The sequence below is a fragment of the Monodon monoceros genome, unplaced genomic scaffold (assembly GCF_005190385.1).
Source record: "Monodon monoceros isolate NGI ecotype Baffin Bay Population unplaced genomic scaffold, NGI_Narwhal_1 Super_Scaffold_21, whole genome shotgun sequence".
Taxonomy (NCBI): domain Eukaryota; kingdom Metazoa; phylum Chordata; class Mammalia; order Artiodactyla; family Monodontidae; genus Monodon; species Monodon monoceros.
Genome location: NW_021703778.1, coordinates 51,201,763 through 51,225,454, shown reverse-complemented (window position 1 = coordinate 51,225,454; position 23,692 = coordinate 51,201,763). Strand labels below are relative to the sequence as shown.

Sequence of the window (23,692 nt, the reverse complement as noted above, 5' to 3'; positions counted from 1 at the left end):
CTGCTCAGACTCTGCACAGCTCAACCATATCACACTCCTGGCAGATGCAACTGTACCCATTGTAGACCTTGGTGATGTAGTTGAAGATGAACTGGGCTGTTCTCCAAGTGCCCACCCCAAAACCACCGCTCGGGAAGTGTGGGCACTTGGAAGCCTCATAAGACAGGGAACAGTGGCTATGCTGAAGATCCCTTGGGGCTTTCTGTTAGGACTCCTGTAATTTGGGGACACAGGACAAGGCTCCGTGGATGCCAGATTGCCCCTGCCCCCACCTGCCTAAACTCCCAGTCAGGGAGTGTGATGCTTTGGGGCATGGTTGGGCCATAGCTAAAGCTTCCAGAGAGTCTCTGCTGGATTGTGAATTCTGTTCAGATTCTTGGGCATTTCAACTCCCAGCCGGGTACCTTGGTTTAAGAACCATGCTATAGCCTGCAATTAGATCCAAACCAACAGGGACGACCAATCTGGCTTTGCTTTCCAGATTCCATACAGTAGACTCCATAGCCCAGATTCAGTGGGGGCATAAAACATAACAAGGTTCAGCAAATAAGTGAAAATTCTAAAAGTTGGAGCTGCCTAATTGGGCACCCCACCATGAAATCTGATTCGCACATATATAAATCTCTGCATGTGGTCTCCAAGAGGTGACAGCCCTCATGTTAAAGATCTAGAGATAAAGGTAAGTCACTTTTCAGAAGAGTGGTATTTAATTGTCATTTCTACCAATGAAGTAATGGGAATATTAAAAAGATCTATGGGGGAAATTTTTCCAATGTAGGAAGTGATTTCTTAATTTAATAGACCCATCCAGAAGCATGTTTTGGAACCACAATCCTGCAATATCTCAGAGTACTCCATATCCATTTTCTTGGGGTGGGGGAGCAATTTGGAAAAATGACAACACAAATATTTTCGCCGTCCCCAAGGGTTTCTTTAAAGAAACCAAATAGCAATCCTTTGAATAAGAAAACAACAGGATTTCACAACTCCAAAAACATTGCTAACCACCAATGTCAAATTATCTCCAGGGAGACCAAATCGTGGCTTCTGGTTTCCATGACAACAGAAGATTCCATCTTTTACCAAGCACTTGGATTCTGTGACTGTTTCCTATAGGGTGGGACCACAAAACGTTTTCTCTTTTCTCCAGCATTCTCTCCCCAGTTATTATCTTAGATTAATATAGGTAGACTCATCTCTAGGAACAGATTTAGGGGATCTAAATGCTCAGCTGCAGGGTAGCAGTGAGGAGTCAGCATTTGCCAAGAAAGGAAAATGAGGCGGTACATCTGGGAGTGCCCCCTTTTTGGACACCAATGGATATTTGTCTTCTATTCCTTGATCCAGCAGCAAAGTAGGAATCAGAGACGAGGGCCAGCTCAGTGGAAAAGAGCACCAGCTAATGTGAGGGAGAAATGGTGTGGGGTCCCAGGATGACTTCAACTTCTAAGTGCTCTGCCTATTGGCTGGGCCTGTGTGGCTTCAAAAAGAAAGCTGACAGCCTGTTTCCCTTCAGGCAGCCTAGGCTGGGAACCTAAAAGTCACCTGGGGTTGGGTCCTGTGCATCGGCGCTGTGGCATACCTGGCCGGGAAGTCGGTCATGAACAGCTCAGGGACCAGCTCCTGAAGAAGCACGGGGAGGTCGGGGTGTCTGGGGCAGGAGATGAAGTCCTGCTCGATGGCTGTCAACACGCAGTCTTCCATGTCAAAGTACTGCACATCCTCCAATCTCTCACTTGGGTCGGCGTGCTGAGCCCAGGAGGTCTCGCACACTGGGCAGGGCACATACTGCTCCATCAGTGGGGTCCCATCGCTTTCCGTGGCCGTCAGGGCTAAATGGGGACACAGCAGGAGTCAGCTCACAAAAAGGCGGCTGCAGGTGGGTCCCTGAACAGCATCTGTACCCCCAGACTGGGTGAGCCTTTCACAGGAGGGTGTCTGTCTGCCCTGGCCTGGACCCCTGGGAGTGGCTGAAACATGACTGCCGCACTCGGGTTCCTTTTTGGGGAGCACCATCCTCGATCCTAAAAGACACTTGCAGGGAGGGGCCAGGGATGCACTGGACAGTCGCCAGGGGGTCTAGACCCAGAGGTAGCTGGCCTAGGAGTGCTGAGAGTTTGGGGATCCCTCCTGCACAGCTGGGTCCTGGAAGGACATTGCAGGCTGTCTGAGCTATGCCACACTCCAATGACCAAACCACAACCAGTAAGGAGCTGTTCTTAAAATTAGAAACATAAGGCTTGCAATTACTATGATCTTTTCTAGAAGAGCAATGCAGGAGGAGAAATGAGTACAAATTATAATAGACAAAATCTAGTCATTTTACTTGTGTTCCCCTGGGCAGGAGACACAGCTTTTCTGCACACCCCTGAAAGGAGGTACAAAGAAACACCCTCCAAATTGTCCCGTGGAGATGCCAGAAGGGTGAGCTGATGTCCTGCTTTGTGCAGGGTGGACGCATGGAATTTTCTGGGCACATGTGTGTAACACATCCTGCCAGCTGGCCGGTGGTGCTGTGTCTAGGCAGCCCTGTCTCAGGCCCTCAGCTCAGTCCTTCCTGTCTTATAGGCCCTAGTCAAATCCCCAGCAGCACCTGTTGTGGGGAGATCACAAAGGGCTCGTAGGGTTCAAATGGTCTAGAGGCCCCCATTGTATGGCCAAGCACCGCCCAACTGCCCCAACCCACACACTAAACTACCTTCCCTTAGGCTCCTTTAAGCTTTTTTTCCTTGTATGTCACCTTTCCCATCAACACCCAAAGGACCCCAGACCCAGGTGTCCAGAGTATGATCTGGAGCACACCCAGACACTGTTTCTTAAGCATTTCTTTTGATGCTCTCCCAGGATGCAGGGTGAGAAAGCCAGCTCAGGAGGCCAGAGGACTGGACTAGCAGGCCAGAGGCGGCACTAGGATCCCAAACTCGCTCTCTGCTCTCTTGATCTCCAGGCTTCCGGAGTTGAGGGCTCACAGGGAAGAGGCTGCCTGGTTTTGACTGGATGGCCTCCTCGCTGCAGGATGCCCCGCAGTGGGTTTGTCTCCACTTCAGTAGCAAAACAAACAGAGGACCTCAAGAGCTCCACTTCAAAAAGTATTTTCTTTGGGTGGACTGTCAATGAAGAAACTGATCAAAGGGGCTGGAAAGGGCTACGTGGGTGGCTGATCACCGCTGGGATTCGGGGGTTTGGGGTAGGCAGGGAAGGAAAATGGGGGCCCTTGGCAGGTGTGGTGACTTCCCTCCCACCCCTGCACAAGGGATGAATCTCCAGCTGCGGGCTCCCCCCTGGATTTCAGCAGCCCTGTCCTCACCATGTAAACAAAAACACGTGAGGCTCACATCGAGGGTCTTCCTAGACCATGTGCGGTACCCGGGGCATTCTTCTTCCCCCACGCTGTGGGCAGCCAGAGGCCAAATCCCTCCCAGGACCTGTGGGTCTGGGCCCACTTCTTCCTCATAGCACCTCCACCCATGTCCACAGCTGGACTCCCACAGGGCTTAAGACTCTGCCAAAGGTCTGTTAGGACCCCTCTGGTCCCCTTGGGCTGAATCACAGTGGGATTTCTGTTCTCCAAATAAGGAGCCCCACCCTGATTTATAAAGAAATATTAACATGAGCCAAGACCTGGTTCAAAAACATTTTCTTACCAGGAAACCACTGATCGATCAAGGAGTTGACATGGTCTGTGATAAAAGCCATTGCCGAGAAGTCCCTTATTTCCGATTGGCAAATGATTTTTATTCCTCCACTTTTTTTCTTTTTCCAGTTCACATCCGAGGATTCCACACTGCAACCCAGAAACAAAAAGGGGTCCATTATTATCAGCTGTGAAGGGCCCTGGTTTAATCTCCTTGCCTTCAGGGTGAGGGTGCAACCCCCAGGGACCACCCCCTCTGCAGGGGCCCAGGCAGGACTGTCAGAGGAGGCTCCTGCGTTTGTGTACTTACATGCATGGCCCTGCCTTGTCCCCCCGCTGTCCCCAAAATGGTGAAGCGGACACAATGAGGACTGCAGGAGGGGACGCTCAGGCTGGGATCTGACCCTTAGGTGTGACCCTGGGGAAGGTTTTTCCATCCGAACCACAGGCTTCTCATCTGCCAAGTGGCAACTGTGAGCTTTAAGTGGGAACATCTATATGAAAGCACCGGGCACCAAGAGTGGCCCAAATCAGGCCCTCAAAAAAGTTACTTTCCCCTTTTCCCCTCCCTTCTCACAGAGCTGAAAAAAATATTTTTAAAAACTAATTGTAAGTATGAAATAATCTTGTATGTACTAAACTAAACCTGATTAAAAATCAGTTACTAACCTGTTGAGCTGACTTTATCTCTCTCTCTCAAAAAAAAAAAAAAAAAAGAGAGAGAAGAGGAAAAAGGAGCTAAGGTAGGTACTGTGGGGTACAGGCTGGGGAACCAGTGTCATCACCTGGGGCATCATCTCTTAGGACAAGGGGGTTGTGCTGGATGGCTGCAAAGCCCCTGTAGGTCCCACCTAAGTGACTAGGGGGTGCTAGATACTCTCACCCCTGAGCTCAGTGGCCACCGACTTCCCTCCAGTGCTGGGCTGTGGTCACCACACCCTCCCTTGCCTTTCCTGTTCTGTAATGGGAGAGAGGAAGGGGTGAGAAGGTGGGGAAGCTCTGGGACATTTGCTGGGAGTTTCCTACTTCTAGCAAGCTTCCATGATGACCTGCCCTTGGGAACAGAACTCTGGACATCAAGTGGACAGTCTCCCGGTGGAGGCTGCCCTGGGGCCCATTTCTGCAGCACCGTGGTGACCCAGTCAGGTGAGCTCCCAAATGTTCCTACCTGAGGTAGCCCCCATCAAAAGTGACCAGGAGCCCTTCCTGCCAATAGATGGTCTGATTTCTTTTCACTCTGAATGTGCTGCAGCGATTTCTCTGGTTTCCTGTAAAACTGTAAATGGTGACTTTCCTGTGCCTGCTTTTAGTATTCTTCTTGTTTTCAAAAAGCTGAAAGACAGAGAAAAGACCCTACTTAAGTAGGCCGGGCTCCTCGCTGGCCCTGGGCAGAGCTGTGAAGAGGCTGTCCTGGCCCCATCGTGATAAAGGACCACCGTCCATCTTCCCACCCCCTCCCTCCTGCACCGCTTATCCTGCTGCCAAATGAAATGCTGCATTATCTGAGGGGGTCTCCAGGATACTCTGGGAACACATGTTCCCTAAAAGATTGAAAACAGGATTTTCTTTTTCAAATCTTTTCCCTCCCTGATTTTACAAGCAAAAAGTTACCTTAGAAAATATGGAAAATACAGAAAAATATAAGAGAGAAAATAAAATACCAATTTAACACATAGATCATGAAAATTTTGGTATATTTTATTCCAGGTTTTTTTCCTATCTACCTGTATGTTTATAAAACAGCTGAGGTCATATTTTGTAATTTTTTATTTCTAAATGTCTAATTGTGTATATTTTAAAAAACTTTGCTTTTCCTATGTCGTTAAAAATTCATAAAATTCATTTTTCTAAAGCTCAATATTTTATTAAGTATAGTAATTTGCTGAATCATTCTCTTCTTTGGACTTTTAGGTTGGTTCCAATCTTTTGCTCTTTCAGATAAGCCAGATGAACATGAAAAACCACAGAGCTTTCTCTGATTTCAAATGATTTCTGTAGTTCAGATTTATAGCAGTAGTATTATTGGGTCAAAGGGTTTGAACATTTTCAGGCTCTGGATGCCTAGTGAGGAATTGCTTTCAAGGTGAATAGGCTGTATATTCACTGACCATGGTGTGGGAACTTTCCTGATTCTGGGGCTGGCTGTTAGCTCTCTGCTAATTTGATAGGTGCCAAGTGGTATCTTATCAATGCTTGAATTTGCATGCCTTTGATACTTCTGAGACTGAACTCCTTTTCCTCATCTGAACTTCAACAGGACTTCTTTCCTAATTCTGAGTGAGGGATGCTGCCAGGAAGGGCGCCTGCCTCCACACCCGGCTGGGCCCACACCCCGCCAGCCACGGAGCCCACTTGGAATCTCAGGCCTCACACGATGCTGGTGCTTGGTGACCTTCCACTTAGAACATGGCAGGAGGAAGAGTTCAAAGGGAGGGAAGAGTGACCCATGCACCCACTCCTTCCATCTGTCAGTGCACCCAACTGTGTTGCTAACAAGTCTCCCTCCCGTTAACATGAGCTGTGAGAGAAAATGCCAAAGAATTTTCAGGCTCTTCCATTTACTTTTGAACATTTCAGTAAAATGGGAAGATCAAAGAATATCTTTACTTAATACAAGAAGTTTAATTCCATAAGGGCCTTATAAATAGAACATGGCAAAAGCAAACTCATACTGAGTTTAATGTCAATTATTCAACAGTCCTGGCTTATGTCAGGGGTTCTCACACTGTAAAGTAAGTTACAATTCGCTGGAAGGTTTGTGAAAAACAGAGCCCTGGGCTCCATCCTGGAGTTTCTGATGCAGCAGGTCTGGGGCAGGCCTGAGAATTTGCACTTCTAACAAGTTCCCAGGTGAGGCTGATTCTGCTGGCCCAGGAACCCCACTTTGAGAACCACCGCTCTAGCCAAGCACTATTTCCATATTATTGTCTTGCATGAAATGAATGTCGACTGACAGCCGGGACTTCCTTCAACACAACACCAGGTGAACCCACAGAAAAGAACTCCTTGGGTTAGGTCTTCACTGCTCCCAGACCAAGTTAAAGTTCTATGCCAGTGGTTCTCAAGCTTGACTGGACAGTGGAGTCACCTGGAGAGCTTTAAAAAATACTGATCCCTGGCTGCCACACCCACAGATTCTGACTTAGTGGTCTGTGTCTGTGCCTGGTCTGTGTCTGTTAGAGCTCCCTAGGGGAGTCTAGTCACAGCCTGAATGGTAAAGCCATGATTCTGAGGCCATGGTTCTCGAGGTGTGGTCCCTGACCAGCAGCATCACCTGGGGCAGTGGTTGGATAAACAGATTCTTGAGTCCCAGTCCATAGCCACGGAGCCAGAACCCGAGTGGGGCCTAACTGTCTGTGTTCTGACAAGCCCTCCAGGGGATGTTGATGTTGGTTAGATTAGAACCCTAATGGGATATTCTGTCCAAGCCAGCTAGGCACTGATTTGGTATTCACAGAATGATTCAAATGGGTCTGTGGCTTAGAGGAGAGAAGGCAGCCATGCTGTACTGGCCTCCGGGCCCTAAGTCAGCAGATTTGCTGCAGGAGAAGGGTCTTCAGCCAGGCTCCTCCAGCAAAGGGCATCTCCCTCCTTCCCTTCCTCCCTCCCTCCCTCCCACCACGGCACAGTTGCAAGTGCCTCGCATGCAAGCAAAAACTGCCCCATGCAGAAAATGCAACTACCTGAAGGTCCATCTCGGCCAAGCTGATCAGCATCCGTGCTATAAACCTTTGCCAGAAGCCAACTGGAACGAAGCTCATCTTAAACACCCTCTGAATGGTGTTGGCTGTGGGATGCCGCATGCCGTGGGTGTCCAGGCCAGGTTTGGATGGAAGAAGATGTGGCAGGAGATAGCTGAAACACACCAAAGGGAGATAGCTGAAACACACCAAATGGGGCTGGTGAACCAGGGGCCTGAGCTCTGCTGCAGGGCCCTGACCCCAGCAGATGGACTGGCCTGGGGCAGGCTCTGCTGAAACAGCTCAGGCTGCCCGGTGCCTTCCTCCCAGGGCCTTGGAATCTTATTTTTAGATAGAGGGGGTAGTTTATATGCTTCGAATAAATGCTCCAAAAGAAAATGAAGATAGGCACAGTGAATCTGTTTATTGACGTCTCTAAGATAGAGACTAGAATACGGCTAAGGGAAGACGTGGAAACATCTGTGGTCATAAACAGACACAGCAAATAGTAGTTGATTCTCTGTAAACTGGGTTGCGACTGGGGATTCACTTAAAATTAACTTTGGATGGTGAAGGAAAAACAAATACAGCTGCACAGTTCTAAGGACAATGTAGATATTGGGGTCAGAGAAATGTTTTTGGCCTTAGAAGCTATTTATTGTTCTTGACCAGTTGAAACAACACAGTTGCCTTAAATGTTCGAATGAGGCTGTTTGTGCAAAAGAGCGATGTTTTATGAGAGCACTCTTACTCATAAAAGCGCTGAATCACAGTGTCAGTGAGCCATTCATGACTGATCATTTGGAAACAGCTGAAACGGGGGAGGTCCCTCTAAGATGTCCCTGACAACCAGCATCTTCTGTGTGCCCTGGAGCTAAGGCGGCCTTGGGCAGAGCCTTGGATGTGCCCTTTTCTTAAAGGTTTGCCTTCAGCTCTCCTAATCCTTTAAAAATACATCAGTTTAGGTCCTATAAAACGTCTTTAGAACTTTCTGAAAGGAAGCGCTGAAAGTATTGTAGAAGGAAAATTCAGTGACAGCCTGGTGGGCAGGGCACCCAGGGATCGATCCTGGCTCTGTCTTCAGCACACAGCTTAAGCTCATTGCGAATCTGCTTCCCTGACATGGGAAGAGAATGGATACTGACCTCAAAGGGTTAGAGAAGGATGGACAGGGGGCAGATGGTGAAGTTTTTGGTCCTTTTCAGCCATTACAGGTCTTGGGTGAAAGGACGTTCTCAACTACCCCAGCTAGAGTGCCTCTCTCCACAGCCAGGTGCTCTCCAACAGATGCCCTGATTTAGTCCTATAAGTTCTGAGAAGTCCTTCTTTATCTCTCTGACCTCTCCAAATAGGCAGCTCTCGTCAGTGCCCAGTGTGATTTATCCTGCTTCTTCTGCCTGCATCATGCTCAGCTTGGATCTCACGGGAACCCCTACACTGCCTGTGTGCTGCAGCTTCCTGCTTCTTTCTACCTGGCAGGTGTCCCCTGGGCAAGGGGAGGGAGCACGCTCTGCACCCAGGTGCCCCAGTACGCAGCACACAGAGCAGGTGCTCAATATTTTTGAAGGCAGAGGAGACTTAGAAGCCAGCATGGCAAGTGAAGAGATTTAAACTGACTGGCAATGGAAGCCCTGCTCAAGGTGAGCGGAGCCCTGGGAGACCACTGGCACCTCCTTAAAAGTGATCACTGGTAGGGCAAGGCTGTCCCAGGGGAAGAGCCTGGGGAATTAAGAGGTGAGTTCTTCATGTGCCTGTTGAACATTAAGTCTGTGAAGACCTGGGCACTGCGGAGCCGGCTCACACTATGTCCCTGAGGTTGTCTCAGCAGTCGGGCAGGAGCCTTCCCTGAGTGCTGAGAGCCAGCGAGTCCCCGCTGGAAGGTACACAAACACTCAGAAGTGTAGGGAGGTTCAGAAATGCCTTGAAGGTTTTCCCAGGGACTGGAGGCTTTCAGGGCTGCAGTTGAAAACCATGCTCTAAAAGGAGCAGCAAATGCCTTTGTTTTTGTTGATAGTGTCTTTGACCATATAAAACCTTACTGTGCGAGGAGCTGGAACTCCTTGTCCCTGGGGCACAAGGGAACAATTATACCTGTGCTAAGATGGAAAATGCTCGGACACTCCTGACTTTAGATGGAACCAGACACCAATGGCTATGAGCACTTAACACAAAGATGGAAACAATAACAGTACTGATAATCCTTGATGTCCTTGAAGCTCACAGGTGCAGGAGACACTTCTCATAGTTTACATGTATTATCAAATTTAATCCTCACAATGACTATAATACTAGTAGATAATAGTATTATTCCCATTTTACAGATGAGAAAAGAAAGGAGGTTGGGACTTGCTTTTACATAGTGCTAATATCTCCTCATTCCTCTAATCTGTTGATAAAATAACCAGAAAATTGTCAGCTTCTGGCAGTGTTGTAAACTCACAGGCTGCTTCACTGTGTGCTTTTTCATGGGCCAAAGTCAAGGATACACCTGGGCCATGGTGTGAGGGATCATGTGGGTTTTGAATTCCTCTTTGGGGTTTCTCTTCTTAGGACTCAATCTTGGCCGTCATGAAGCTGGAACAGGAAGAACTGAGGCCCCCTCCCATAGTCATAAGACCAAGTGGAAATCTCAGAGAGAGATGGCCCAGGGCTGGCTCCCAGGAGACCCAGTCTGTGCTGTTGGAATTGCTGGGCTGGCCACACAGGGTCCAGCGCAGCTCCCTGGGAGTCTCCTGTGGGCATCCCCCCAGAGCTCTGGGGTTGAGGGGCAGGGTGGTGACAAGTTCTATGACAGATGAATGGAAAAAGTCTGTGGATTTGGCATCTGGCTACTGCCTCAGGGCCAACATCAGCATCAGACCCAGGAAATGGCTGAAACTGAAATTAGGGCAAGGAGGCCCTGAGAACCAAGCTGGTTTAGGTCAGAGCATCATCAGATTTAACCCACATGCCCCTCCAGCCCCTGCCCTCCCTGCATTTTGAAGCTGGGCTGTATAATTAGCACACACATCTTTGTCACTTACTCCATTTTTATTCATCAAATAACCAAGCAATCAACCTCCCAAAGCGTGAACTTCCCAAAGTTACCTTTAATGCCATTGCCATTCTTGCATGTTTTCCTACACCTTTTCAATAAATGGATTTCTTTGAACCCCCTGAAAAGAGACATCCAAGGCACAGGAAGGAGCAGCAAGCCGGGGGACCGGCCAAGCCCACACCCTGCTGCCGCAGCCCAGGCAGGCAGGTCATTATCATGGCCCATCCCTGGAAATCTTGCTCGAGCCACCAGTGGTCCCAGCCCTAATTCCTTCCTCTAGGGAGCAACCGGCACAGCCCAGTCCGTGGCCTCACCTGTCGTTGGCAACGGGCAGGGCTATCTCAAATTTCGCCAGGAACTGGAAATACTGCTCTTCTGTCTGCTTCGTGAAGCCGGTCCCAACCAGCAGCATCCTGAGGTCCTCCGCCCTGATCACCCCATTCTTGGCCACCGACCTGGAGCCCTTGATGTTGAAGATCCTCTGCAGACATTCAGACAACCAAATGGGGTCGAGGAAGTAGAGGTTCCTCAGGCCGTGGCTGGTGTCCGGGAAGTGGAGCAGGGTGCCGGTTTCAATGAGGAAGCTGATGGCTGCTCAGGGGAGGGGATGAGGGAACAGTGTCAAACAAAGGGCAAAAGGGACTCTGGGTGACCTCCTCCTAAGGGGGCCAGCTTACAGATTCTTCTTAGGAAGCAACCAACAGTCCCAACACATGGGGCCCTTCACAGTTCTCAAGAGGCATCTTGTAACTATTGCCAATGTGCTGATCTCCATTATTCATGGATTCCATCTTTGCAAATTCACTTACTCGTTAAAATTGATTTGTAACCCGAAATTGATACCTGAAGTGTCTTTGCAGTCATTTGCAGACATGCGCAGAGTGGTGAAAAATTTGAGTGCCCCTCCCCAGGGCCCTGTGCCTGTGCCTGCTGGTACCCACCTGATCCCCTCTCCCTGCCCACCCTCCCAGCCCACCCACCGGACTGTAGGTCCTCGTAGTCCTTGATGTCATTGCCAGGTATCTGCTCTACCAGCTGCTCCAGCTGCCTGTCCGTCAGGTACTGCACATCATCGCTCAGGCCGCGGCGCTGCTGCTCTGCCAGCACGGCCTCCTGGAGGCTCAGGTAGCTCCTGGGTATCTGGGACAGGTGGGAAAGGCTGGGCCCTCAGGTGTGCCCAGCCAGCCTGGTTCGCCTGCCACCCTCCAGAGGACTGAGTAGGTGGAATGCTTCCTGTCACTGTCCCACCCCTCCCTTCCCCCAAGAAACTGCTCACATGGGGACCACACACTATATACAGCACATGTGTTTTACAGTAGAAAGAGAGAGGGAGGTACAGTTCCCCTGACACATGGGAAGCAGGCCCCTCTGGCTTCAAGGGGATGAGAGGTACCCACCAGCCTCCCCGCGAGTCGTTGGCAGCCAATGGTGCTGCCCACATCTTTCATGCTGCACGTGACGTGGAAAATGAGCTGCCGCAGCCCTTCCTGACCTTCCAGGCTCTTACAGGAAAGTTCGCTGTGAGTGCAAAAAAGAACCGTGCTTATTCATCGTACCTCCCCTCTTTGACAAGTACTGCAGTGCCTCTGTTTTCCTAAGTGTTTCGTCCCAAACACTGGCAAGTTGAGAAAACTCATGAGAGATAGACACAGAAATTTAATGAGGCCTTACTTGATGCAAAGCATGGTGCTGGGGGCACCACAATGTGCTGCTTTAGTCTGTCTTCCCAACGTGCCCACTTTACAGAGGAGGAAAGTGAGGCATGCAGGCACAAGGTGACTCCCAAGGACACAAGCTGGAAAGGAGCAGGCTTGGGTGGGACTCAGGTTTCTGACCCAGAGCCAGCACTCCTATCATCGCAGGCCCCAGGGGGCATTCTCAAAGGCACTCGAGGAATTCCTGAAAGCCCCATCCTGTACTCTGAGCCACATGGCATGTCTCCAGGCTGACCCATGCAGCAATGTCCATGGCACTTCACCCAGAGCGAGGGAACCCAAGAGCCACCAGGGTAGCAGTCAGAGAACACTTACTAGCTGAGCCTCAGTTTCATAATCTTCAAAGTGGGCACAACAATCTCCATAACCTGCAGAGCTGTCGTGAGAATCCAAGGACAGGAGTGGGAGAATCAACATGCCCAGGACACTGGTCCCACCAGCACTGGCCCATCCTGAATCCCACCCTGTGGCCCTCCCCCATCTCAGCCCCTCTGGACCACTCAGACACACTGGGAGGACCAGGACCACACCTGGGGTCTGTTCTTGATCAATGATCAACAAATGTGATGGGTGGTATTTGAGTTTCTATCTCGTGGTCCCACTGGGGCCGTGCACACTCAGCACTGGCCCTGGGGGTGGGGAGACTTGGACAGGAAGCACAGAGAGTGTCTCCAGGTCCTGCCCTGCAGATCCTCTGGCAGCTCCTCACCCTCCCTAGGGCTGCATCTGCTCTGGGGGCCCAGCTGCCACCCTTCACCCTGGACAGGGCAACAGAGGAGCACAGCCCCTGCCTCAGGAGCCCTCTGCAGGCAGAGCAGGCGTCCCCAGGGAGACGGACAAGTGAGGGGCCGGCAGCCACAGCCCCGCGACAGGTGGGGACGAGCAGGATGCCATGGGACACTCACTGTAGGTGTTTGAAGGTGATGTCCGGGAAGCCGGTGGCCCTGGACCCGGAGGGTGAGCGGCAGAGCGCCAGCACATAGGCGCGCAGCGTGGCGATTCTCTCCACGCGGAATTTGGTTTCGATTAAGTCCAGGTGTGTTCCCACCACTAGCACCACGGCGTTTGGGGCCTTGGCCTGTGAGAGAGAGTCTGGCTGGGGACGGGAACAATTCCCTAGGTGGTGGATGTGCCAACCCTGTACGGCCTGGCCCTCAACCATCACCCCGCTGCACCCCGCACTCCTCTCTGAGAACCTCGAGGGCCTGCCACGCACTAGGGGGTGTGTGAGGGCCTGTGACACTCCCTGGGGCCTCCATCTCTGATCCCTTCAGACAGCGCCCCAGCTTCTGGCCCACGTCACCTTTCCACTGGAAGAGGGGAGCCCCGTTCCCCTCTTGGGTCCACGATGTGGGGCTCTTAAATTTAAGGAAGCAGAAAAGTACAAGAGCACCATCAACCATGTGGCCCAGGAGGGTTTTAAGTGCTTCACAGTGACCTGTGATTCTGGGGCCTCGTGACAGCCCAGCAAAGTGCAAAGCATTTCTCCCTAACCATTTCCTTTTTTCCTTTTTCCCCCTGAGAAGCGGCGGGGCCCCTGCAACGTCCTGAGGACTGAGAGCTGAAGGGCTGGCACCCCCTCACCTCGATGTTGAGAAGCCAGAACTGAAGGTTGGCCACAGCCTCCTCCCCCAGTGCCAGGTTCCAAACCACCACATACAGGGCCTTGTCTGTGAAGAAGCACTGGTTGACCGTGGCCATGCTGGCGGGGCCACCGATGTCCCAGACGTTGAACTCCACAGACTCAACCTACTTGAGCAACAAGGCAGCAACAGGGAGACATTTTAGCAACCAGGGTTTTAGTCAATCAAATTGAGATAACTGATCACTCTGAATGTTGTACATGGGGGCCTGGTAAAGGCACAGCCGTGGAAAAGCACAGCCTGTCCTGCTGTTTTTCTCAGGAACCAGCCATCTGAGGGAGGGAAGGGGGCCCAGCGGTTCGGAGGTGGGCTTCTAGGGGCTTCCATCTACTGCTATGGGAGCAGGGGGTCCTGGAAGGCTGGGTCCCGTGGGCAGAGGCGTCTGCAGAACGTCGGAGGGCACTGTCTGCCTCCATCTCAGCTGCAGACAGTTAGGAGACATCCTGCCAGAGGAAGCCAGGGGCTGACGGCAGTGCTCACACCAAGGCTTAACCTCCATCCGAGTGAGGGCAAGGCCAAGCAGACAGGCCTCTGAACTGTGCAGGTCAGAGGGCAGTGCCCACCAAGGATGATGGGAAATGGCCCTGATGTGGGAATCTAACAAAAGATTAGTTGTTGGGCTCCGGGGAAAGGCTGTGTAAATGGTGGTTTCTCTATCATTTTATGAGGTCAGGGTCTGGCCCAAGTAGCTAAGGCTGCACTTTTCTGTGGCAAAGAATCGTTCCCACCATGCTGCAGTTTGGACTCCAAGACACAGCGTGCTGACCTGCTTTTTTGGTGTAAAGATGAAAATGGACAGCTGTTCTAAACTGGCTGAAGGCCCAGCCACACAGAGAATTACGGAATTCAGTGTTCACAAGATCAGGTGGTTGTCCTTCAATGAAAGGGGTGGGGAGAAACTTGAATGATGGCAGAAAGGAAGTGGGGGCAGCCGAAGGTCAGGAAAAGTGGAAATACTAATTCACCCCTCAGACCTCAGACAGCTATTTGCTTAAGAACTGCTGGAAGAAAGTGACGTGGAATAATTGCTTAAAAAAGCAGGAGAGAATCCAGATTCTGGTTACTTTCGAGAACCTTTGGACATGTGTTAGCTAGGTTCACTCCTGGGGTGTTCTGGGGAAGGGGGCAGGGCTGGTGTTAATTATCTGGCCCTAATGGGCAGATCTCCATTCTCTAGAGAACTAGTTTCTGAGTCCATATTAAAATATACATTCAGCTTAAATGTTTCGTGACTCAGATTGGATTTCCCTGACTTCAAGTGATTTTGTGTGAAAGACTCTGCAATAAAACTGATCTCTAGCTGGCCCTGTGCTGGGGGCTGTGGGGAAAATCATGCAGCCTCTGGCCTCAAGTTCGCTGAGTTTTCCACAAATAGCCTCCTTGCACCTGTATCGCTGTGTGGCTACGTATACCCACAAATACGGCAACAGGTAAGGGAGGCATCATTGGCATGTATTCACCCCCTGTGCCGGGAGAAATAGCTCAGACCTGTGCTATAGTCCATCCCACCAATATTCCACAGGCTCTTTTCTCTGATTCAAGTGCAAGACAATTTTCATTTGTCTAATACTGAATGAAAAACAGGATGATTAATAGGTTCATTGAAGGACTCATTTTAAATAGGGCTTAGAAACTAGACCTTTCAGAACTTGGGGTGAAAGCAGGTTTTGAGGAGGACAGTGCATTCATGCCGGGGCTGCCTTCTCAGCCTTCCTGTTAGGGGCAGGTATTAGTATATCTCACTCCTACAGCAGTAGTTCATTCTCAGCCCTGGGGAGGGGCCCCGTCCCAGGCCATATGAATCACAGTCTTTGGGGCCTGGGCACTGCTGTCTTTAAAAGCTCATCAAAGCAGTCTAACCGTCAGCCAGGGTTGGCCTGGAACCTCAGCTTAGCTGTAACAGAAAAACTACAAGGACACGTTAAGAAATTATTCACTGCCCTTGGCAGGAGCTGGTTTGAAACACACACAGTGACCCCTGCAAATATCCTGGGCCTCAGATACCAGGCTGAGAAAATCCTGGGCTCTCTGGAGAGGAGAGAGAAGGGGCCCTGGAAGCTCCCTCCCTCCCACAGGGACTCTGCACGCCAACCATCCTTGACCTTGGCTCTCGAGCCAGCCGGCCTCTGGAGCTCCCACTTGGTGGTCCTGATGGTGGCCTCGCTGTGCACCACCTGGGGGGCCCTCCCCGTCTGTAAGATCTCCAGGAGGGTGGACTTGCCCTGACGTGGAGGACCCACGATGATCATCTTCATCTGCTTACACTTCTCCGCTCTCCGCAGCTGAGCACGCAGATAAGACAGCACTGCTTTGGGGCCTGTGCAAAATCACAGTTGGGGAGGGTGGATGCTGCTGCTGACATATAGGTGGGAACATGCTCACATCTCTTGAGAAACAAAGTCCTATCTGGAAAGAACACTTTCTGTGTGTTCTAATTGGGTGAGTTGAGAAGACTATTGGGTCTATGGAGGGAAGGCGTGATATGAATCACCCCAAAAGTGAAGTCTAAAAGTCAAGGATCTAAAGACAGCATCCTTGCTGCTACAGGTCATAGCTGGTTTGATCCCGTGGTCAATTGCAATACAACGGTCCACAGCAACCATTGAGTTCTGGATAACTTTACAGCATCTTCCCAAACACGGGAGCCAGAGGTGGGCTCCATAGGTCCCCCAGCTGTTTCCACCCCAGGTCCTTAACAACTGGACTTGAGTGCCTTTTCGAGGGGGTGACGCTGAGGAAGCCCTACCTTCTTTTCTAATCTCTGCAGGCACATTGCTGACGTTCAGGTCTTCAATGTCCAACTGCCAGAGGTTGCCCAGTTGCCCCAGCTCAGGAGGGAGCTCTCGGAGGCCAGGATTGCTGAGGGCACACACACACCATGGGAGAACACACACAGAGCAGCCCATCAGCCTCTGGGTCCTGTGGGGGCCACTGACAGTCTATACCCCAAGCCCAACATCCTGGGCCCTGATTTCAAGTGTTCCATTTAAATACTAATTCCAAAGCCTTTCTCCCTGGGAAGCCAGTGGTACAAATGGCAGCTTTGTCTTCTGCAAATCCCCATGGCTTAGAATGGGGTCCCCTCCCCCAACTTTCCCATCTTTTCTATCATTTACACTATCCTAAGGATGATCACTGCCTCTTCTTGACATGGCAATGTAACCTGAATTATTTTATATTTTCATCAAGTTTTGCACACTGTCTGAATCCCCCAGCAGTGCTTGGCAGTAGGAACTTAGTAAATGAAAGGATGGATGATTGAGGAGTTCTTCTCATTATAAATGAGTGAAATAGCAAAGAAGGCATCATTGCATCACTACCTCTGCCTTCCCTTCCTTCGCCTCTTTGACTAAGCCTGGCTCTGAAAATCCAACTGCTGCTTCTTGGTACATAGGTGGATTATTCTCCCTGGCTTCCGTGTCCTCAGGTGGTTTACACAAGGACATTCTGCTTCCCTGGGCCAGAAGAGCCAGTGCAACTGCTCTGGCTGTGTACTTACTTTCCCATGTAGAGTTCTGATAAGCTCTTCAGTAGGCAAACCGAGGGTGGGACTGCATCCAGGTGGTTGTCATTCAGACAAAGGACTTCCAAAGACTCACTTAGGAAGGCAGGAAATTCCAGCACACATGCTGCAAAGAAATGGCAAAGCAGACTGTACATTTGAAAAATAATTCTGGACCATCACAGTGTTGGAGGTGTATAAACTGGTACAACCTCTGGAGGGCACTTTTGACAAGTCTATCAGAATAAGGTGCTCATCTCATGGACCCAGGGATTCTAATTCCAGGAAACAGTCCTACAGACATCCTGGCACGTATGGCAAAGATGTGAGAACAAGCACACTCAGTGGCACACTTTGTAACAGTAAAGGTAGAAGACAGCTTATATGTCCACCCACAGGGAGTTGGTTAAATGAGTAATGGGATTATATACAACTATTACAAAGCACAGGGCAGGTCTACATGTATGGGTATGAAGAGATACTCAAGAGCTATTGGTAAATCAAAAAAGCAAGGTGTGGAATTAGGTATCTAGAAGGCTTAACTTGTGTACCACAAAACATATGCAAACATGAGATCAAACACCTCCCATGAATTTAGGTATGTTATATGCATGTGTGCATACACCTTACAATGCACGTATGCATGCTATATGATGTTGTGTGCATGTGTACACACCACACATGCACACACACATGCATGTGTTACATGAAGTTACGTGCATGCACACATATGTGCACATATGTATGCTATATGATGTTATGTGCACACACCACAATGCACACATGCATGCATATGTCATATGAAGTTATGTGCGTGCACATATGTTATAAGGTGTTATAGGCATGTGTACACATACCACACATGCACAACCATATGTATACATTGCATGCTGTTATAGGCATGTGTAAACATACCACAAATACACATATGTGGTGTATATGTTATAATGTATGTCAGACACAAACACAGTTGCTACCACAGACACATGAAATTCCATAGTTTGCTCTGGAAAAGGGAATTACTAGTGTAATGGAGCAGGACCCTATGGGGTCTTCCCAGAACAGACCCTCCCAACCCCATGTCCTCCTCCTGCCTCTTGTTGGTAGAAAAATTGTAGCCTCTTAGGCGTCCCCAAGTTCTAAAGAGTACATTTCATCAGAGAAGTTGAGAAAATGCAGAAAGAGAGGAAAACAGTTAAGCAAGACAAAATAATAGTTTAGCTATTAGACAAAGTCAAGGATCTTTAGTTCCTCCTCAAGAGCTATAGAGAATATTCTGAGCCATGTCCTTTGAGCAGTTATGCAGATACTGAATCCCCCACCAGGTGGAAGAAGTTAACTGTGTGCTGCCCACAAGCACACAGTCCCCAGACCGGTTGGAACCAGAAGGTTGATGAGATTGACTCCCGATTACCTCACCACCAACCAATCAAGAGAATGTCCACGAGCTGATCACACACCCCATAATCCCCCTCCCTCACCCTGTCTTTAGAAACCTTTCCCTGAAAGCCTTTGGGGAGTTCAGGCCTTTTGAGCACTAGCTGCCTTGACTCCTTGCTTGGTGCCTGCAATAAACACTGCACTTTTCCTTCACTAAAACCTGGTGTCAGTAGATTGGCTTTACTGCATGTGGGCGAGTGGACCTGAGTTTGTTTTGGTAACACCAGGAGTCTGAATATTCAGTCCATGCCTTTGGTGCAGTTCAGAAATTTTGTTTACCATAGACATGTATTACTTTGTCAATTAAAAAAGCTAGTTAACTGAAAAATAATAATGTGAGCTTGGTTTTTATGCTTCCTAGGATGGCATTCTCTGAAAAACAAGTCAACTCTCTCGTATATTTAAGTGATTTCATTAATTAGGCTAATTATGAGATTACTATTAAAATCACACCAAATTTGCTGTTTCCACAGCACCAGAGTGTGTGAGTTGAGAAAGAATGTGGGGAAAGCTTGGAAACCGATGGGAATCAGAGGGTTGGATTGCAGCAGAATCTCTGAAGTTCCTTTTCCTTTCTCCTAAGGCAGGGAGAGCACACCCCTGAGGGTCCCTTTCAGCTCAAATTCAAGGTAAAACAACCGCCTCAAAGCCCTCTCAGCCGGTTCTCTGCCAGACACATGAGATAGAGAAGCTAGAATTCTTTTGCAGGGCTGAAACGACGTTCCTCTGCCCTTGATCACAGCTCCTCCCTTAACTCTGGCTTTTCTCCACACATGTAGCTGCAGTCTCAATGGTAATGGGGTAACCTGGTATCAGAGAATGTTCTGGGAGAGACGATAACAGAATACAGATATTGGCGCCTGGAAAATTTGCCCAGCTAGTGCCACGTGAATGGCCCCTATGGAAATAAATGTGTAACAGACTTTTAAAGACAGCTTTGTACTAGTCCTTGTTCTACAAGAAAAATGTTCAAAAAGAGTTTTTTTTTTTTTCAGTGAAAAAGAATGATCAACTTCAGCCCTAATTCCCATGGAAAGAACATCAAGAATAAGAAAGGCTCACTTTCTTCCCAGAACACACGTTCTGAACACATGGCTTCTGTGCTTTCCAATTTTAAAGTTTCACCTTGGTGTTTATGAAGCCTCTTTAAGTAACGGATGGATGGAATAAAGGACTTATACTGCAAACAGAGGCAACACCTGACACAGACCTCCTGGCCCAGAATGGAAACTCTGGAAACTGGGCTGGGCAGAGCACAGCTCAAGTTATTTATGAGCCGTAATTATTTATTCATAAACTATTTATGACTCAGCTGGTCTGAATTTTACTGTAAAAATGGCTGTCCAAATTATTTTTGGACAAGGCCACTGTGCCAACATGACTACTTGAATGTACATAAATCTACCTGGAGTTTTACTATCCATCTGCAAACAAGTATAGATAATCCCTTACCCGAGGTCAACAGCCTGAGAGAATAACTCTGCTGAGGAAAAGCGTTTGCAGCGGGTCTCTCCTTTTCACCAGGTGTGGGCCTCAACTTTCTACTCGAAATTGAAAAAATCAAGAGGCTTTTGTCATGTGCCAACAGCACAGCACCATCCATCTCTGCCAGGGAAACTCCCAGAGGTGTGGCCCCTCCCCTAGCTCCAGACACATTCCTGTGGGCCACCAGCAGGGTCTCCAGAACACAGGTACATGTTTCTGTCCCACTTTTCACTGTGTGCCTCTGGCCTTGCACTCTGGCAGTTTCAAGAGAAAGTGGCTGGTCCTGCAGGGTGCTGGGCGCACCTCCTCGTGCACATCTCTATGCTCTGCATTTCTAGACTGGAGACACCTTTCTAGTCAACTGCAACCCCTGAGGCTTGACCCACAGCGATGGAAGTGTGGCCGAGATCCACACTAGCAGCTCTTTTCGTGCCTACCCTCCTGTTTGGGCATCCATGAGAAAAAAGTGTTTGCTTCTCCTTCCTTCCAAGTGAAATCCCTGTGTCTGGACTCAATTTACAAAGTCTTAAGGCCCTTTGTTTTGAAAAGGATCAGTTATGAAATTCCAGATTGCATTTCCCTAGTAGCAAGGTTAAGGGCCTTTCCTTTCTTTCTGGGCCATCTGGACTTCCTTTTCTGTGAACTGTTGATATCCATTGCCCAGTTTCTGCCTGTTGGGTTTGACTTTAAAAAAAAAATCAATTTGTAAGCCATCTTTGTGTATTAGGGACTGAAGCCAATTTATGTTGCAACAATTTTTGTTGCAAATATTTCCTCTCAGTCTGTTTGTGTTATGACTTTGTTTATGATGCCTTTTACTGAACAAAGTTTTTCCATTTTTACAACACCCAAGATTTTGCTCTTTTTTTAATGACTTCTGGATTTCCCACCTAGCTTTTAAAGGTTTTCCCATATTATACATTTATTCTCTTAAATGTTATTTTTCTTTTATGCTTCAAGCTAACATCCACATGGGGATGTTTGTAACTGATGTAACGTAGGGCATCTAGTGCTGTGCTTTCCCCCCTTTCAGCTGGACAAGCAGTTATACCAGCACTATTTATTGAAACAATAAAACATTCTTTTTCCCACTAAATTGAAATGCCACCTTTATCATGTATTAAATTCCTATATTAGGTCTATTTTTGGACTCTGTTCCACTGATGATGTGTTACTTTTTCAATCCTATGTAAAAACACTCTTACATGACTGATATATGCATATCATATGTATACAGTAGTTCATCAAAAAAGGGCATCAGGTAGGCAGACTACTTAGATCACCTCCTGCAAATGTGTCTTGGCCTCTGTGGCATTTCTTATCCCCATCTCACACCATCTATACTCAAAGAGCACTTGTCAATATAGATTGATCAAGCTGAAGAAAAAAGTTATATTCCACTTAAAACAACCTAAATATTTGTTCCAGTTCTATGGGACAGTACCCAGAGGGATATATCTGTGAGTGTTGTTGGCTTTAGAACTCCTGGTTTTCAGGTTAAAAAAGAGGGCTGGTGACTGAACTTGAGGGACAGGTCCACACCTCCCCCTGCACCTTACAGGAGATAACGAACAAAAAGAACTGTTTTCCTAGAAACATTCTCTGCTGAACTGGCCTTGTTGTGTGACCATACAAACACCCTAGGAAAAGTTGTGTTTCTAATGAGTTTGGAGGAAGACCTCCAGAATCTCAGCCCAGCCAGGACAGCCTGCAGGGCCAAGGGTGGCTGTGTTCCCATGTGGACCTCACAAGATGCCATAGTGTGGCAGTTAAGGACTTCATAGTACTGCCCCCGGGCCCCAGTGCTGGATTCCACAGTGCTGGCTGAGACCTGGCTCTTGCACTCAGTAGCCATGTGACCACATCAGTCAACCGTTGTGCTACAGACTGAATTGTGTCCCCTCAAGTCCATATGTGGAAGCCCTGACACCCAATGTGATAGTATTAGGAGATGGAGTCTTTGGGAGGTGGTCAGGTTTAGACAAGGTCATGAGGGTGGGGCCTCCATGATGGGGTTAGTGTCCTTATAAGAAGAGATACTAGAGGGCTCTCTATCTCTCTCTCTCTCTGCCACATGAGAACACAGCAAGAAGGCAGCTGTCTGCAAGCCAGAAAGAGGGCCCTCACCAGAAACTGACACATGCTGATCGTGGACTTCCAGCCTCCAGAAAAGTGAGAAAATATATTTCTGTTGTTTAAGCTACCCAGTCAGTGGTACTTTGCTAGGGAAGCCTGAATTGAAGACACTCTGGAGGCTTAGTTTTCTCATCTACAAAATGGAAAACCACAACCCATACGTCATGTGATGGTTAAAGAAAGACTGACACATGTAAGGTATCTAGGGCAGTTCTCACACCCAGCAGGCCATCCACACACAGTAGCTACTAGTCTTGCTGGCTGTAAACAGGAAAGGGGGTTTCAGGACACCTGCAGGCCATCCGTGTGACATGAGCCATGGGCACAGGCACTCCCAGGGTTCTGAGTCAAGCATGGGCATCTCTGGCATTCCCACAGGGCACTGCAGGGGAAAGCCCAACAGGAGGGCCATCCCCCTGTAGGGGAGCAGGGGCAGGGCCCCGCCCAGCTGTCTCATCTCCCAGCAGCAACACACACACCTGCCTCTGTCCCGGAACGCTGGCGGCCTCTGGTGGTGAAAAAGGAAATTCGCTTTGTTTTAAGTACATCTTCATTTCTGTAGGGTGAAAAAAGTCAAAATTTGAGGAAAGCATGGCAAAGACATTTCTATTTTGGCTGTGACTGTACAATGCCACACATAGAGAAGGGAGAAAATTCCACTGGCAGGGTGTTTGGGCCCCTGCAGCTGACGTGTAAGCATGGACAGCACCAGTTGTGCTCAGAAGTCTTTCCGGAAAAAAACAAGCTGGCAGGACTGGTGGTTTCCACTCCTGAGCTTTTCCATCTCAGGCAGGTGCTAGCATTTCTGTGCCTGGCAGGAATGCCCATATCAGAGGCTGTTACTTCACGCTGTTCACTGAGGGAGTTCTCTTAGGAGCATAAGTTCCACTGAGATGTCGCAGTAGTGGCCTTCAGCAAGTGAACCAGGAAGGCTGGTCTTCAGGGCCCCAAGGACCAGCAGGGCTCATCCCCAGATTTTCCCCTTTTATTAGAAGACCTTTGAGGGTACTTTTTATTCAATCTCTATACACATTGGTTAGTGACTGGCAAAAACTTTTGAACAGAATGATAGGTGAGGCTAAAATGAGGAGATTCTCCAGGATCCTTTAAAAATTAGAAATGGGAGGACACTGTTTTGGGCTGAATTGTGTCCCCCCCCCATTCATATGTTGAAGTCCTAACCCCCAGCACCTCAGAATGTGACTGTATCTGGAGATAGGCCTTTAAAGAGGTGATCAAGTTAAAATGAGGTCATGAGAATGGGCCCTGATCCAATCTGACAGGTGTCCTTATAAGAAGAGGAGATCAGGACACAGACAGGCACAGAGGGAGACCGTGTGAGGACACAGGGAGAAGGCAGCTGTCCCCATACCAAGGAGAGAGGCCTCAGGAGACACCAACCCCACCGCCACCTCCATCT

General features: G+C 49.0%; 1 protein-coding gene across 6 annotated transcripts in view; it reads right to left on the bottom strand.

Annotated features, from left to right (window-relative positions):
* LRRK1 (leucine rich repeat kinase 1) overlaps positions 1 to 23,692 on the bottom strand; it is a 123,921-nt gene that overhangs the window by 22,649 nt on the left and 77,580 nt on the right. For 5 of the 6 annotated variants that reach the window (XM_029237377.1, XM_029237381.1, XM_029237379.1 and 2 more), the window contains 13 exons: positions 22,752 to 22,828; positions 17,209 to 17,338; positions 16,456 to 16,568; positions 15,812 to 16,026; positions 13,651 to 13,815; positions 12,972 to 13,144; positions 11,749 to 11,869; positions 11,332 to 11,491; positions 10,666 to 10,942; positions 7,318 to 7,489; positions 4,803 to 4,966; positions 3,645 to 3,784; positions 1,583 to 1,832 (listed from right to left, as the gene is read on the bottom strand). In XM_029237377.1, coding sequence (XP_029093210.1) covers positions 1,583 to 1,832; positions 3,645 to 3,784; positions 4,803 to 4,966; positions 7,318 to 7,489; positions 10,666 to 10,942; positions 11,332 to 11,491; positions 11,749 to 11,869; positions 12,972 to 13,144; positions 13,651 to 13,815; positions 15,812 to 16,026; positions 16,456 to 16,568; positions 17,209 to 17,338; positions 22,752 to 22,828 — 2,157 coding nt within the window. Of the gene's footprint in view, positions 1 to 1,582; positions 1,833 to 3,644; positions 3,785 to 4,802; positions 4,967 to 7,317; positions 7,490 to 10,665; positions 10,943 to 11,331; positions 11,492 to 11,748; positions 11,870 to 12,971; positions 13,145 to 13,650; positions 13,816 to 15,811; positions 16,027 to 16,455; positions 16,569 to 17,208; positions 17,339 to 22,749; positions 22,829 to 23,692 lie in introns of those variants that run through there. The other variant, XM_029237382.1, reaches the window with a different exon arrangement.